This window comes from Petromyzon marinus, chromosome 68, assembly GCF_048934315.1.
Source record: "Petromyzon marinus isolate PM22_M1 ecotype Great Lakes invasive population chromosome 68, UKy_Petmar_22M1.pri1.0, whole genome shotgun sequence".
Taxonomy (NCBI): Eukaryota; Metazoa; Chordata; class Hyperoartia; order Petromyzontiformes; family Petromyzontidae; genus Petromyzon; species Petromyzon marinus.
In genome coordinates this window covers 5,730,675-5,747,210 of record NC_133734.1, presented here as the reverse complement: position 1 = coordinate 5,747,210, position 16,536 = coordinate 5,730,675, and the positions used below count along the sequence as shown (strand labels likewise).

Here is a 16,536-nt window from a genome sequence, read left to right as displayed (position 1 = left end):
CCAGTAGTGGCGACCGAACACGAATTTCTCAGAGCAAATGACTACTCGGTAGTGGTCAAACCTGTCTGAATTGTCAGGGTAAGGTTGGGTGTGTGGAAGTCCTGACGGTTTTAAAGTCGGCAGAAATCTGGAGGTTCCGATGTGCAGTGTTTGGGTTCAGAGTCGGCGAGCAAGTGCCTGTAAACGATAACAATGCACATGTTGTGTTAAGCGAACATTGATTATCATTTGAGAAATATACCTTGCAATTGGCAATATGTCAGTAAGAAGTACAAACATTTGCTGAAAGTTTTAGCGTACCAGGCTGCAATTTACACAGCTGACGTAGTCTTTATCAAGGTTTCCTAGGTTTCTGCCCTAGGTTCCACCCTGACTATGAAAGGCAAATCAAATAGCGCCCAAGCATATCAACCGACTGACCCAATCTCACTCTCAGTCAACTGTTCACCAAACTGTCTGATGGCTTCAGGACACGTCTGGTCGTTACCAATGGCGCCGCCGGTAATCCAGCACTTTGGGGGCGAGGGTTGGTGGATCACAAACGATTTGTGAAACTCCCTACGCAAGGGCGACAAAGTCGCCACCTGCTGCAATGCCAGGGTATAGCAGTACAGCAAGTGGATTAATCTTCATCTGGAATCCATCTATAGGGGGATTACGTGTTACCTGCTTCATACTTATTGTTTGGTGTTGATGTAACTCACTGGCTCCGTGTCCCTACCGGAAATCTGTGAAAAAAAGCTTCATAGCTCATCGGAGTCCTCATCCAGGATAAAGATTCTGATGCTCGTGGGTTTTTTCCACGTACTCCAGTTTACTGCCACAATACATGAACGCATTTTCCCTTAACGCAGCGCTTTTCAGCAATGCATCTACAACCCTAACCATTGACTTATTGCACTGTACTAAGGGTTCATATCTCATACAGATATCTTTCTTCATCGTGCATCAGTATTAGAGTTGAGTGCTAAAGATGATGCATTAATACACTCAGCAATGCACGTGGTGTGGCGTGTACAGCATTTCACGTACTCGCTCCTCATTTTCACGTACTCGCTCCTCATTTTCACGTACTCGCTCCTCATTTTCAGGAATGCCTCTTGCTTTTCACGATGTTGATGCAGAATCTCTAGGAGTTGCAGCTTCTTTTTCTTATTGCAAACGAGACGGCTTATGATGAAGTCAGCTCGTGCTGATGCGCTGGGTATGGAATAGACTTCTGAGAGCTCGGATTGTGTGATGAGACCCTGGACGAGCAACTCGTGATGTAGCAGTGCAGGGATCCTACCGATCAACTCTCGTGCCACCGGAGGTTCCTCCGTCGTCGTTCTGAGCAATTCATCTTCGCTGTCACCCTTCTCTGAATCGGTGTTGTTTGTGCGATGATCTCCACTGTTTGCAAAGTGATCACAAATCCGAATATCTTCTCTGCTCTCATCCACAATCAGGTTCTTCAATGATTGAGCTGTTATAAAATTTGCAAGAATAAACAAAACAAATTTGAGTTCTAACATTGCAATTGTTGAATGCCTTCGTCACGATTATTATTATCATCATACGTTATTTGTAAGTCATCGCTGGGAGGTCTCCCCAAGCCACTACATTTATTATGGTGCTGCGCTGACAATCAATTTCACTGTCGCAATATATTTCTGCACATTAACTGATATCACTCAATCTCCGTCTGTCACCAACAGCCACCAATGTGCCCATAACCACTCTTTGATTTATATATTATCTTTATATCTCCAAGTACAATTTAGAACAGCCACCTCCTCCATCACTTTTTGTAATTGTTTGGTTTTTTTGCTTAATTTCTGCTTTCATCTTTCGGAATTTCTGCTCCCAAATTTAGAATTAAATTAACAAAAATTAAAATACCCAAATCAAGCTTCAATAGGAAATTTCAGAGAATTGGATGTTGATGTTGCAGTGTTTGCATTATACATAAACACAGAGCTCGGTGATACCCTCGCTCCCAGCCCCACGCTTTTCTGCTATAACCTCGCATCTAGGCTCTCTCGCCTGCACTACCCCCACCACACACACACATAGCAGGTGAAGGAGGGCCAAATAACCTCCACGACCGACCCATAGGATGTGGGTGGTCACTCACTCAGCAGTGGATCAACAAATGCGATGTTCAGGTGCTCTACTGCTGTGGCTACATCGCCGACGGCGACGATTCTGAACCGTGTTTTACCTTTTGGGTATGAACACACACCAAGTCAATGCCAATGATTCCCTATGCATGACACGCCCTTGTACTCACCTTCGTAAATCGTGACTGAGGCCGAGTTCACCTGCATAGCCGGACAGAGCGGCTCACTTGGAATGTCGTTGAATGAGTGCAACAGCTCCATGGTGTTGGCGTTGTAAAACGAAAGCTTTCCTGCGTTGAAATCCAAGCGAATGCCGACTCTCTCCAAATGCGTAATCTCTGGATAAGCAATGGATTGGTCGCCATGTCTTGCAGAGTAATTCGAATCCCATTGAATAAACGCCCAAGACTGCTCATTCCAGCCCAACCTGCCAGACTTTTCTTGACATTTCCGAGGAATCGACTCACGTGCGACGCCTATAGAACAGTTTCTAGAGGCTCTCATGTCCACTTCCCAGTAGTGGTCTCCTGACGAGAAGTTCTCAAAGCAGAGGACTATTGGCCACCACTCAAACCTCTCTGCGCAATCAGAGTAAGGCTGCTCTTCCTGGTTCCACGTCACTGTGCTGTGATCGTCACAAACTTTAAGCTGTCGATGTGCCGAGTTGGGGTTCAGCGTGGGCGAGCACAAATCTGCAAGATAAGCAAATCATTGTGTAAATCTTTACAATCACGACTCATTATCGTCAGCCATGATTAAGTGGTCGCCATGAGAAGCAAAGCTGCACCTGTAAATGTCTTGCTCATGCCACTGCTGGTGGAAGGATCTCGACTAGAAGCAGCATCAGAGCCCCCCTCTTGAAGTTATTTGGCCCTCCCTTCCAAAGCTGGTTACATTTGCCGCAGTGGTTAGGAGATGTTAACTACCTCGCCTGGTATGCATGAGGTCGCGTGTTCAATCCCGACCCTGACTCTATTTTATATTTGGAGTCTGTGTATCTCTCTCCCCGTGGATTTTTCTCCGCGTTTAGAATTAATATTACGCGATTAGAGTATTAGGCTGCTATAAATGTCAACATGATGATGATATCAGCCACTTGGTTGATCTATCATTTGTAATGGCCAGGTCACTTCTGAAAAATGGCTATTACATATCAACTCAGTGGGGCTTTACCCAGTAAAATTAAATAGTTTCCTTGAAAAAAATAGTTTTAGTATAGTTTACTCTACTACTGGTGACCACTCATTGTGCTGTACCCAGCAGTATTGCCTCGTCGTGTACCAAACCATTACAACGCGACAGATTCGGAGCAAGTGGTGCCATGCCATATTGCTTGAACATTGATTATCGAGGCTCCCCGGAATGCAAGCAGGCAATTGAGGAATACTAAGCTTACTTTTTCCGAAATGCATTTAAAATATTGCTTTGCCCGAAGCTACATCTAACTGCGGATGTATGTTAATATACGCATGGAGCTACTGCCGGCGGTTAAATCAGCTCGCGCGCGAGTGCTAAGCGGATCGTTGCATAGCAGAGTCATGGGAGGTATTGGTGGCTTGGGAAGATCTTCATCCAGCAGTGGATTGACCTTGGCTAATGATCATTATGTAAAGGGGATAAGTATGATATGTATTCAGTGACCACTGAGATCGGCCTAAATTAGTCGCAATATCTTTTGGCCACTCCACCACTAGTCTGCCTGTGAAGGATTTCCCTGTTGTGATAACTTTTTTTTGGTCGATGTTGTTTGCTTCTCTTTAGTTTTGGTAATATTTATGTATTTTATTATTATTTAACTTTCTGAGGGTGTTCATATGCTCAGTAATTGCTATACATAATCGGATTTGTACAGTGCTGTGGGATTGAATTAGCATAAATGTCGCTTAATAAAATTATTATTACGAAGTGCTCTGGCCTGCAAAAGTGAATAAAGGCTACGTTTCATGGATTGCAACGCTGACGAGAGTGTAAAGTGTACGCACGGCACGACATCAGCATGTCCAGGAAATGCCGTTCTCTGCTCCGCTGTTGTTCGAGTGTCTCCAGCAGCTTTCGGTGTTTGCCGCCACCTCGTCTCATGACCGGCAACAGGATTGAGTCCGCGCGCATGTCAGCGTCGGGAATTGTAAACGCCCTCCAGTACTCCTCTTCTGTAACCACGTTCCTCCTCTTCAGCTCGTGCAGGAAAAGGGAGGGAGTTTTGCCGATCCACTCTCGCAACTCTGGCAACTCCCTCTCGACGTCCTTCCAGTTGCCTTTTTGGCCTTGCCTGATCATTTTAAAGATGAAATAATTTGCCATCTGCCAGAGTAAAGGCACGGCAAGTGAGAGTGCAGCAATCACCAGATCATCATCATCATCACGCACAACACGGCTGACCAATAGGGAGCCATCCATCGACCGCACACGAGCATTGATCAGCCTCCCATTTATTCTGATCACAGCCAGTCACTCGACTTCTCACTCGATTCAACTACTCCATTGCAACACCGGCCGCCCACATCCACACATCAACGTTCATCAATAACGTAACAAAGGATACAGCCACCTCTCTCTCTCGCTGTTCTCCTCCTTCATTCTCGAGCTGGGTAACGTTTTGGTAAACGTTGATATTACATGGCTGCTGTGTGTTGTAGTTACGGCAGGCTGTTTTTATATTATAATCAGTTTTGAGAGCCGCTGGTCAAACGCACAAAGCGATCAGCTGCTAATTGTGCATCTTGCGTCGGAAATTGTGGCATTGCTCCATCATCACTGAACACACTGTAATGGGAAAGATGCTCGCGTGAAGATATTCCAAGTGTGACTGCAGGGATTCATATTATTGGTTCTTTCGGTAGTCACGTAGAAGCCAAATAATAAAATAAAACAATAAAATTATCTCGAAGTTTCGATTGCAACACAAGCAATTATCATCAAGTGTGAAAACCACAGCAAGAAATTTTGAAAAAAGTGGCGTTTTTTTCTTAATGTTGGCACCATGGACAGCAACTGGCGGTTGTTCAGACGGACGAGTCCTTCTATGCTCGGAACGGAGGAGGGCGGAGAGAGAAAGAGAATGGAATGCGGTCTGAAAGTCATCGTAAGCGTGAACACTATCAATTAAGACCCGAAATGGTTTACCAAATCCTTCCAATGATTGCTAAGCCAGAATACATCTTCTCGGTTGAAATTGTCTCTGTGTTTGTATATGTGGATAGCCTCATGAACGAATCTCTCATGGTAGCCAGATGGCTTGCAGAGAACCTCTGTCTTGGAGAAGTGAATGTCATGTGAGCCTACTCAATTATAACAGTGATCTGCCACGGCCGAGGTGTTGGTCCTACCGTGTTTTAGGTCTGCTTTGTGTTCACGGATGAGGTCCGAGATATGTCGTTTGGTTTCTCCAATGTAACTGCTACCATAGAGGCAACTTAGTTTGTATCACATATTTTACAGACGGGACTAGATCACGGATTTTATGTACTGTTCTAGATTTAAAGCTTTCGTGACTGCAAGGATCCATACTCTTTGGTTCTCTTCGGTAAAGTCACGTAGGTAAAAAACATAAAACAACAAAAATCACGACGTTTATTTGACCTTCAGACCGCAGCTCTTTCGCTGGCATTGACTCTTAATACCTCTCACGCCACGGTTAATGGTATAGTTTACACCATGGAGTATAACAGCGCCTCGCAGCTGTCTCTCTCCCCTCCTCTGTTCCGACCATGGATGAACTCGTCCGTCTGAACGGGGCCCGTAGCTATCCGTGTTGCTAAAGTTGAGGGTAAGAATCCACCCATTTTTTCGCCTTATAGCATTGTGATATATAACGACTTATTGTTGGTAGCTTAGCTGATTGGAGAATATATAGAGTTTATTGATAACATTGAGGTAATTTATATTTTAGTTTTTTTATTGGTTCACTATATAGTATTCATTATATATTGTAGTGTATACCCGGTTACTGTGAATAGCTCAGATGTGTAGGCTTTGACTTCAACATAGCCATTTCTGTGACCAGTCACAAGCTAATCACTCAGTTATTTCAATGCTAAATTCTCCTAGTTATTTCAATGCTAAATTCTCCTGTTTGATTTGTACTAGGTGCCTCTGTGAATGTGTATGCTCTGACTTTAACATAGCTATTTCTGCGACCAGTCACAAGCTAATCACTCAGCTATTTCAATGCTAAATTCTATGCTAATTCCTTTATCAAGGCGCTTTGTTCCTTCTCACACAGCTTAAAGGTTGCGATCTGAGCGTGGCTTTTTCGCTCCAGCGCTGTCCTTCAGACAGTCTCGTCCCTTCACCTGATGAAGGCCGCTTGTGTTGTGGCCGAAACGTCGTTAGAATTTTATTGTGTTATTTTATTTTATCAATTTATTATTTTATTCTCATTCTACGTGACTTTACCGAAAGAACCAAAGAAGATATATGAACTTGCATATAAGTGAAGGTTTTTGTTTATAATAGCATATGCATGTTTTAACTCTCTCTCTCACCAACGGCTCGTGTCATGCAGGAAAAGGAATCCATGTGCCGTTGTTAAAGTGAAATTAGACAGTCGTTGATGATGCTGTATTGATATAGTGTTAAAGTTCCGAGATTGAGAGTTCACATACTATATTAGAGTTAAGGTTTAATTAGGAAATAAATTGATTAATGCAGAAGTTGTGGTGTGATTCTTTCCTATAATCTATGCATAAGAACTGGTTCTGCGATGAGATATGAACTTGGTGACCTTATGTAAACACCCTAATCCATACTCAATAAATGTTAAAGCAAAAATAATTGTATTATACTGATCGATAATACGAAGTTAAACAACGACGCCGAGTTGACTCGGGCATACTCGCATCACACTAGCATAACTGCATACAATTAATTGTAGTATCCCGATTGATAACCAACCCTCGTCAATGAGGCGGGGCTTGATTATCAAAAAGGCTGTCATTAACATAACCACACCCACTCGCATAAATTAATACGATTATCTCTTGAATTAGCATAATTTTTACGCAAAATTACACAAATTAACAAATTTTAAATTTTATTTAACTTTCATTATTTTCATAAAATTTTCATGACCCACATATACAACAGTAGAGACGATGGGACAAAGGAGTGTATCTTCTTTATGTATCTTTGGTAAGCCATATAATCTTGATGGCTTGGCACCAGAAGGTTTCAACGAAAACTGTTTGGTTTGATCAATTAATGCGGTTGAATCAGAAATGATTTTGTTGGTTTGTACGACGAGGTTGTTGGTGGGGTCTCTTTTTATTTTTGTATAGCTGCCATCGTTGAGTAGTTCTTGAAATTTGTTGTTATATTCTATTTTATCCATGATGACAGTGGCATTGCCCTTGTCGGCTGAGAAGATGACAATGTTATCCCTCTTTTTTAATTGAGATAATTAAAAACACTCATCTTTGCTAAGCTAGCTGGCATCATAGCGTTTTTTAGGGTTTCAGCGATTTCAGATCTTGCTACGTCTGCAGCGATGTGACCCAGGCCCTTGAAAGCCACGTCTACTTGGGCAATTATATCATTAACTGGTATGTGTCTAGATGTGACTTCAAAGCTTAGCCCTTTAGCTAAAACGGATTTCAGACCATCGGAAATAGAACTGTTACTGTGATGAATTACGACTTTCTTAACATCTAGCTTATTGGTGTGTGGGTCTGGTCTTTTGTTGGAGAGGAGATTAAATTTGGAAATCAAGTTGTCCTTACATTTGGTCGACATAGTGGCAGCTGAAGAAGCAGTCGTATTGTCTACATGTTCCCAATCCGATGTGGACATTGTTGCCGTCAATGATAAGTGTGATTTGTAGAGTGTCTTGTCTAACTGATCTAGTTTGGTGCGTATAAGTCTGATTTTCTTTGAGATAAGAGCTAAGCTAGTTCTAGACATAATTATTTTCGAATTAGAAGAAGTTACAGCAATAGAGGCCAGTGTAAATGCGATTGGTATTACCCCAGAGTCGCGGCATCTCCTCAGAAAGGTGAGAGACTCGATCAGCTGAGCCTTCTTATCCCGGAGTTTGTTAAAGGATCTCAAAGCTACGTGGAAACTCTCCCTGTAGAGGCGGTAAAATTTCAGTTTAAAGCTTTCGTGACTGCAATGATTCATATTCTTGGTTCATTCGTTAAAGTCACGTAGAAGGGAAATAATAAAATAATAAAAATATAAAACAATAAAATTAACACGACGTTTCAAATTTTCTTGCTGTGATTTTCACACCTGATGATTATTGCTTGTGTTGCAATCGAAACGTCGTGACAATTTTTTTTGTTTTATTTGTATTATTTTATTGTTTCCCTTCTACGTGACTTTACTGAAAGAACTAAGGATATATATTCCAAGTGTTTTGATTATCAAGGAAAATACAACCGTACGTTTAGGCTCAACTTCTGCCTTTTTTAAAAGGATATTCACGGTAGGAACAACGAAGGCTAATTGCTTTTAAAAGTAGGTAATAATAAAACATTCCACGTGTAATGAGTCCACCAGACGAAGGTTGAGACGGCACAGCTCCCTCTTTGTTTTCTGCATGAGCTCACGCCGCGTGTGGACCACTCCACTCCAAACCCCGCCAGGAAGCCGCCCCCCGATCGCCCCGCCTCAGCCGGTGACGTCACCGCTCCCCTCGTGGGCGTTCCCTCTCTCTCACGCCCCGCCTCCTATTTCCCTTCGTCTGTGACGTCATCTTTAACAGTAACCTGGGATCTTGTGGCTGTTTTGACGCCCGGATCACGTGCGTATCAACACTACACATGAAGTGGCGCATTTACTCCGTAGATCCCAATGCACCACCGTGTATGGAAGACAGGAAATATACAGAACGTACAGGGCAGATGGCCATAACTAGGTGGGTAATTGTTGATTTACCCAATCAGACACTCAGTCACCCACTCACTCACCAACTCACGCACTCACTCAACCACTCACTCAACTGAACACCCACTAACTCACCCACTAACCCACTCAATTTCTCACCGACTCAACGACTCACTCAAGCAGTCACTCAACCACTCAATCACTCAATCAACTGCACACCCACTAACTCACCCACTCACTCTCTCACCAACTCAACCACTTACTCAACCTCTCACCTACTCACTCAACCACTCACTCAATCACTCACGCACTCACTCACTCATCCACCCACTCAGCCACTCACTCACCCAATCACTCACCCACTCAGTCATCCACTCACTCATCCACTCACTTACGCACCCACCCACTCACCCACCCACTCACCCACCCACTCACCCACTCACGCACTCAACCACACACATACCCACTCACTAGGCCGATCACCCCAGCATCAGAGCCTTGACCTCGTTAGAGAGTCAACACGGACCGGTTGCTGCAGATTATAATGACGCGGTCTGCTGAGGTTCTCATTCAGAAGTGGAATCAATAACAGGAGTGTTTTTCGGTTAGGTCACATAGACATAGCGAGGTGGAATGACTTACATTCACATGATCTTCATCCGTATTCAAAGATGGGGTCTCACTTGTAGAGCAACTGCTTTCTATGTAAGAGAAAATATACATTATTATAGACCATTGTTATATACAAAAAGATGCCTGAGAATTATACATTACATCATATAGACCTGTCGTGATGGGCTTATGTTGGTGATGACGATGATTATCATCTTCTTTGGTTCTTTCGGTAAAGTCACATAGAATGAGAAAAAAATATAAATTGATAAAATAAAATAACACAATAAAATTATCACGACGTTTCGGCCACAACACAAGCGGCCTTCATCAGGTGAAGGGACGAGACTGTCTGGAGGACAGCGCTGTCCTTTAAATCGAAAGATGATTATAATATTATTCTCTTCTTCATATGGCTTAAAGCAGGGGTCCCCAACCCCCGGTCCGCGGCCTGTTAGCAACCGGGCCGCACTGCAGGAGGTTTGCGGTGAGTCCACGTGTGGCCCGCCCCATTATTTCATTTACCACTTCCGTCTGCGCCTCTTTCCCGCACGGAGTGCTTGTCTCAGTCACGTGGTGTTGGTGAGCCCCACGAGCTCTAACCCCTTGTAGCCACAATGAGTAAACAATAAACGTCGCTGGAGAGCTTCTTTGAAAAGGGGGAAAGACCCAATGATGAACCCCCCCCCCAGTCCGTGAAAAAAATATTTTCCACGGGGGTTTACTTTTCTGGCAAATCGCCCGATGATGCTGGTAAAAATAATTACCGGCAAAAAGTGACGGTACTTAAATTGTAAATGTTGTGGATTTACTTTCCAATACACTGGTGGGCTGAAGTAGTACGTAACACTATACACTGCACTATACTATACACTACACTATACACTACACTATACACTGAACTATACTATACACTACTATGTGCTACACAACTATACATTATACTAATATACACTACACTACACCGTGATGATAATGAGAGAGAGACATGCAAACTCCAAATATACAGCAGAAGGTATCGTCAGGGTCCAGCATCGAACCAACGACCTCCTGCGTACCAGGCGATGGAGTCAACACCGCGACTTACCCCAGGGGAAGCGTTTGCGGTGGATTCTGTAGACAAGGAGGCCCACGGTCACCACAAGTAAAATGGTGATCACGGCAGTACCGATGACAACATTGGCGACAGCTCCAGCAATGTCTGAGGATCGTACACGTTCAGTAGAGTAGTGTATAGTGTAGTGTATAGTAGTGTATCGTGTAGTGTATAGTGTAGTGTGTTTCGTGTATAGTGCAGTGTATAGTCTAGTATTGTGTAGTGTATATTGTATAGTCGTGTGTAAAGTGTATAGTAGTGTAGTGTATTGTAGTATGTAGTGTATAGTAGTGTGATTTGTTGTGTCTAGTAGTGTGGTGTGTAGTGGCTCGTAGTGTATTGTCTAGTAGTGTAGTGTAGTTGTAATGTAGAGTAGTTGTATAGTAGTGTAGTTGTATAGTGTAAAGTGTAGTGTAATAAATACATAGCATTTGACGAAACAAATTAAGTTGTAACTTCAACAAAAAAAAAATTCTGGCCAACCCCAGGCTAAAAACCACCACTGGTAGAGTGAATTGTCGCGGTGCGATTGCCATCAGTTTCTCTCTTGCATGGCAACGAGGCAAGGGAGACTTCGAAACCTCACGTGGCCCCAAAAGTGCACCTAGCCTGGCACAGGTGCCATGGGGACGTCACCGCCACTTAGCGGTGAGTGGCTGCTGATGTTGGTACATCGTGAGAGATGGCAACGAATTGGGGGTAGGGGTATGGGTGGTTGGCCTTCACACTTAGCAACACAAATATTAATTGTCGTCCTGCTCTAAAAACGACATACGCAACCGATGATCAACGCTACAAATTGCAGAATAAGTTTGACCCTTGACGTGAAGCTTTCTTGACTGCAGGAATTCTTATTATTTGGGTCTTTCGGTAAAGTGACGTAGATAGGTTCCATTAAAATAACAAAAAATAACAAAAAACTACGACAATCACAACACAAGCGATCATCATCAGGTGGGAAGCTAAGCAACATGTCTCAGACTGTGTTCGTGAGCATAAGGCAGATTTGAAACACGGGAAGACCAACACTTCAGCAGTATTGGATGATTGTTTTAATGCGGTTGGCTAACACGAAATTGATTTCTCTAAGACGGAGGTACTTTGCAAGTCCACTGACTATCAACAAAAACATGTTCATGAAGCCATCCATATATACAGACAAAGACACAATTTCAACTGAGAGGATGGGTACATACTCAGCAATCATTGGAAGGACGTCATCAACCAGTTTAAGTCATACCTGGCTGTGATGTTTCCATCTTGTCACCTTCCGATGTTCGTTTTATTTTACTAAAGATGGGACGAGCAATTAGAGTTCCTGCCATGTCTCCCCTGCGTTGGGCGCACCACAAGTTGTTTATTTTCTCCATGCGTCTCCCCTTCTCTTGTTTCATCTGATTTCACATTAACATCAACATCTCCGTTTGTCCTGAGACCAGGGTGCTTGTGCCCTGCCCACTTTGTACTGACCCCAGGACGTTTGGGCTACGCCCATTTTAAACCTTTAAAACAGCTTCCGTTTAGTGTCTTCCCCTCCTTTTTTCCACCTGATGATGGTCGCTTGTTTTGCGATCCAAACGTCGTGATTTTTTATGATTTTTTCATTATTTTTGAACCTATCTACGTGACTTTACCGAAAGACCCTAACAATACTACACTATACACTATACTACTATAAAATACACTATATACTACAATACTATACACTACACTATACACTACTAGACACTACACTACTATACAATACACCACTATACACTACACCTCTATACACTACACCGACCCGCCTGCATCGATTGTGAGCACGTTAGAGCCGCGTGGGTGCGGCGACCAGTCGTCCGAACCTGCTTCTCCCTTCGCTTCCGTGCAGGGGTCCGATGGGGCATCCCTCTGGAAGCCGTCTTTACAGCGACAGCGAGTGTCCTCCCTGGTGGTGCATGTCCTCTCAGTGTCTTCGGCTGGAGAACAACACCACCCCCATCACCACCACCACCGCTATACGTGGGTAGTACATTGGTGAGTGCAATCGCACGCAGCCCAAACCGCTCGCGTGCACGGCCGTACGGAACGAAGGCGCCAGGGTTGGGATCGAACCCACGACCTCCCGCGTACCAGACGAGGTAGTTAACATCTCCCTAGCCACCATGGTGCCCACAGTGGCGAGATTTGAATTCGTATCGCGAGCGGTGCGTGAATCACGCAAACCCCTCAATTCCCCGAATCCACAAAAAAAACACCCTCCCCTCTTACAATTCACGTTGCAAACGGTGCACTTCTTGCACTCGTTGGAGCTGTTCGGTTCGTCCGTGTAGCCTTCTCCCGCGCGGCAAACCGTGCAAAACGTGCCAGTTGTGTTTGAATCGCAATCCATCACCTTCCTGCTACCTGCAAGGCCGCAGCAGGGGTGGTGGGTGGGTGGGGGGAGGGAAACAGACGCACCGACTGAACGAGAATACAAATCAAAAGGTTTTGGTGTTTGTTGTCCTTCACCGCCTTGCTCTGTTCCAGACTCGCGAACCATTCCACTTAGGAACGGGTCTCAGGAACGAATTAGATTCGTAACCCGAGTACTGCCCATCCACTACTATACACTGTACACTACACTGTACACTACAGTATTAGTTTGCAGTTTATATCCTTTGGGTCTTTCGGTAAAGTCATGTAGATAGGTTTAAAGAAAATCACAAAAAACTACGACGTTTCGATCACAACACAAGCGATCGTCAGCTTTCAACCTATCTACGTGACTTTACCGAAAGACCCAAAGAATATGAATTCCTGCAGTCACGTCAGCTTTAAGTCAAGATTCAGTTTGCAGTTTGTCGTCCCCTCTCCCCGCAATTCTGAATAACTATGGTTGGCTACGCACGATGTGAAAGAAGTTCACCGCACACAAATACATACTGCTACATAATGCACTATACACACTACACTTCTATACACTCCACTACTAGACACCACACGATAGAGTACTATACACTACTATACTATGCACTACACTACTATGCACTACACTATTATACACTACTATACACTGTACTATAGAGTACACTACACAATATATAGTACACTCCAGACTATACACCACACGCTATTGACTATGCTACTACACACTACACTACTATACACCACTATATTAATTTCAAAACTCATTTCTTTAGAGCTGCTGCTTGTTGTTGTGTTGTTTGTTGTCAGTCCCCCGCACCTCCGATTACATAAATTGTTGAGTTTGTTGTACATAGAAGAATGGATACATGGAGGTGCAATTACTGAAGCAACAGATTCCTTACCTGACACCAGCGTATACGTGCATACGAACAGTCAGGAAAGTCCACCAAGGCCTCTGATCGGTGCAGGGAGGCTTCAAAGACGATTGTTCAGGAGGAGAGACTCAAAGAGGATTGTGGAGAGACTCAAAGAGGATTGGAGGAGAGATTCAAAGGTAAAAGGGGGGTTATGAGGGTTGACTGTAGGGGGCGACTTTTGACAGCAGTTGGAGGAGGATGCAGATTGGCTGAAGGGAGTGGGTTGGGCAAAGCTTCCACAAAAGTGTCGTGTATAGTGTATAGTAGTGTAGTGCCGTGAATTCACTCGGACAACAACCGTCTCTTTTTCCGCCGTCACTTTTATTCCATCGTTCCGTACACACAGTGATTCTCTTCGCGCTCCGCCAACTCGGACACTCCGATTTACTTCAGCATCGTCCGTGCATCCCCTTCCACACACAGTGGTTCTTCCTCTATCTCTTCACACACAGTGTCTCTTCCACACACAGTGGTTCTTCTTCTATCTCCTCGCACACAGTATCGCCGCTATCTCTTCACACGCAGTGACTTCCCTTTCACACACAGTGGTTCTTCTTCTATCTATTCACACAGTATCCTGTCTGTCTATTCACACACAGTGACTCCATCTATCTATTCACACACAGTGACTCTATCTATTTCCGCTAACGCTAACTCTCCCTATCGCTATTTACTGTCTTTGGGGTTCGGTTCTCTATCTATTCTTCCCTAACATTGCCAGCTGTCCTCTTCGCATCTCTCCGCCTCTCGCCAACAACTGCCCAGCAACAACTCTCTCTCCGTTCAAATCACCTCGCGTTTTATCCCCTTTCGCATTAGCCTTAATTAATTGCCACGTGGCTCGCTGGCCGTTTTCCGCCAGCTCGCACCTGTCCCCTCCGTCAGACATCGAGATGCCACCACTTAACACTAACAGCCTCTCGACCAATCACAGCCCTCGTGCCACGACTCCCTTAATTACTTCGGGTTGTTTACGCCACCCGTGACTCGACCACCTGTTCGACCTCATGTTACCCGTTCTCCTTGTCTGTCTGTATGTACTGTATGTGGCCAATTCCTATGCGTATTATTTACTCCACTACATCACCCCCCCCCCCCCGCCGTGATGAAAGAACCTAGCCGTCCCCGGCTACGATATACTCGAATTGGAGTAGTGGAGTGAAGCGGACGGAACGATGACAACATATATACATAACGCATTTGCAATACACAACCATTTTGTACAATCACACAACGACACGCACACAACACCTTTATACAGAATTCACAACCCCCAAAGTCAATGTATTGTATTCCTCCTGGAACGGGTTCCCGCTGCCGGTCCATCTCCCCTGCACGGGATACCCTGCGGTAAGGGAGGGCCTCGCTCGTCTTGCCAATGAACCCTGCGCTCATCCCTGTCCCAGCGACACTCAGCTGGCGGGGCTGTCTGTCGTTCACGGTCGGGATGGCCATTGGTCCGGATCTGTGGCCGTTCAATCGGCGTCCGGTCGGTAACCCTGCCCAAAAAGGGCGATCCTGCAGGCACACGGGGGGCAGATCTCTGGGACACGCGCACTTGTGACCTCCCCACAGGTTCGTCAGACACATCCAACACAGGCCGCTCTCGGATGGGGGATGATGCATCATATGGTAACACAAATTTCTTCAGGCGCGACTGGTGAACAAACCATGTCCGACGACCGAATTTTATTCGCACACTCTGATCCCGTAAAACCTCCACAATATCAACGGGCCCCTGACAGGGGCGGTGAAACTTCGGGGACGTTCCCACCGGCACCATGGGGCAGTGCAACCAGGCTTTATCTCCAACACTCCACGGCTCTGCCTGCCGAACAATCTTTCGTTAGCGGCTTGTCGTCGTGCCGTATTTTGCAATGCAGCCTCTCGGGCTTCACTTAGATGGTCCAAAGCCACCTGCATCAGAGCAGGCACCGTCGTAGATTTCTCCCGTTTTCGAATCCGCAATTTTACAATAGCCGACGCTTCCGGTTCCCGTCCATACATCAGAAAAAATGGCGAGTACCCCGTTGAGGCATGCGGGGCCAATCTATAAGCGGCCAGCGTCGCTGCAACATGCAGATCCCAATCATCTTGAGCGGTGTTTACTTGGTGACAAAGCATGGACGTCAGCGTCCTATGCAGTCGCTCGACCATCCCGTCAGTCTGCGGGTGATACGGGGACGTCCGGATCTTTTTGGTCCCCAGCGAGTCACACACGTCCTTAATCAATTTCGATGAAAAATTTCTGCCTTGGTCAGTAAGCAAATGTTCCGGGGCCCCCTTATCTAATACGTATCCTTTCAAGAAAGCCTCAGCGATCGACGTCCCTGACTGGTCTACTAGCGGCCATGCCATCGGCCAACGAGTTAAGTATTCCACCCCGACGAGCAAATATCTGTGCCCTCGGGGGGGTGACGGGGAACGGACCCAAAATATCTAGTGCCACAATTTCGTTCACTCTCGAAAGTTGAATCGATTGCAAAGGGACACGATATGGCCGTGTTGGCGCTTTCCTTCGTGCACATTCCTGGCACGCTTTTACATGCTGTTTCACATCGTTAAACATTCCCGGCCAGTAAAATTCACTCCCCAG

General features: G+C 45.1%; 1 protein-coding gene across 1 annotated transcript in view; it reads right to left on the bottom strand.

Annotated features, from left to right (window-relative positions):
* Positions 1 to 16,536, bottom strand: part of LOC116956853 (uncharacterized) — a 40,213-nt gene that overhangs the window by 12,079 nt on the left and 11,598 nt on the right. The window contains exons 4-10 of the mRNA XM_076054930.1: positions 12,886 to 13,020; positions 12,480 to 12,593; positions 10,627 to 10,740; positions 9,570 to 9,628; positions 4,085 to 4,403; positions 2,273 to 2,794; positions 1,033 to 1,465 (exon numbers count right to left, since the gene is read on the bottom strand). Of these exons, the coding sequence (XP_075911045.1) occupies positions 1,033 to 1,465; positions 2,273 to 2,794; positions 4,085 to 4,403; positions 9,570 to 9,628; positions 10,627 to 10,740; positions 12,480 to 12,593; positions 12,886 to 13,020 (1,696 nt within the window). The remainder of the gene's footprint in view (positions 1 to 1,032; positions 1,466 to 2,272; positions 2,795 to 4,084; positions 4,404 to 9,569; positions 9,629 to 10,626; positions 10,741 to 12,479; positions 12,594 to 12,885; positions 13,021 to 16,536) is intronic.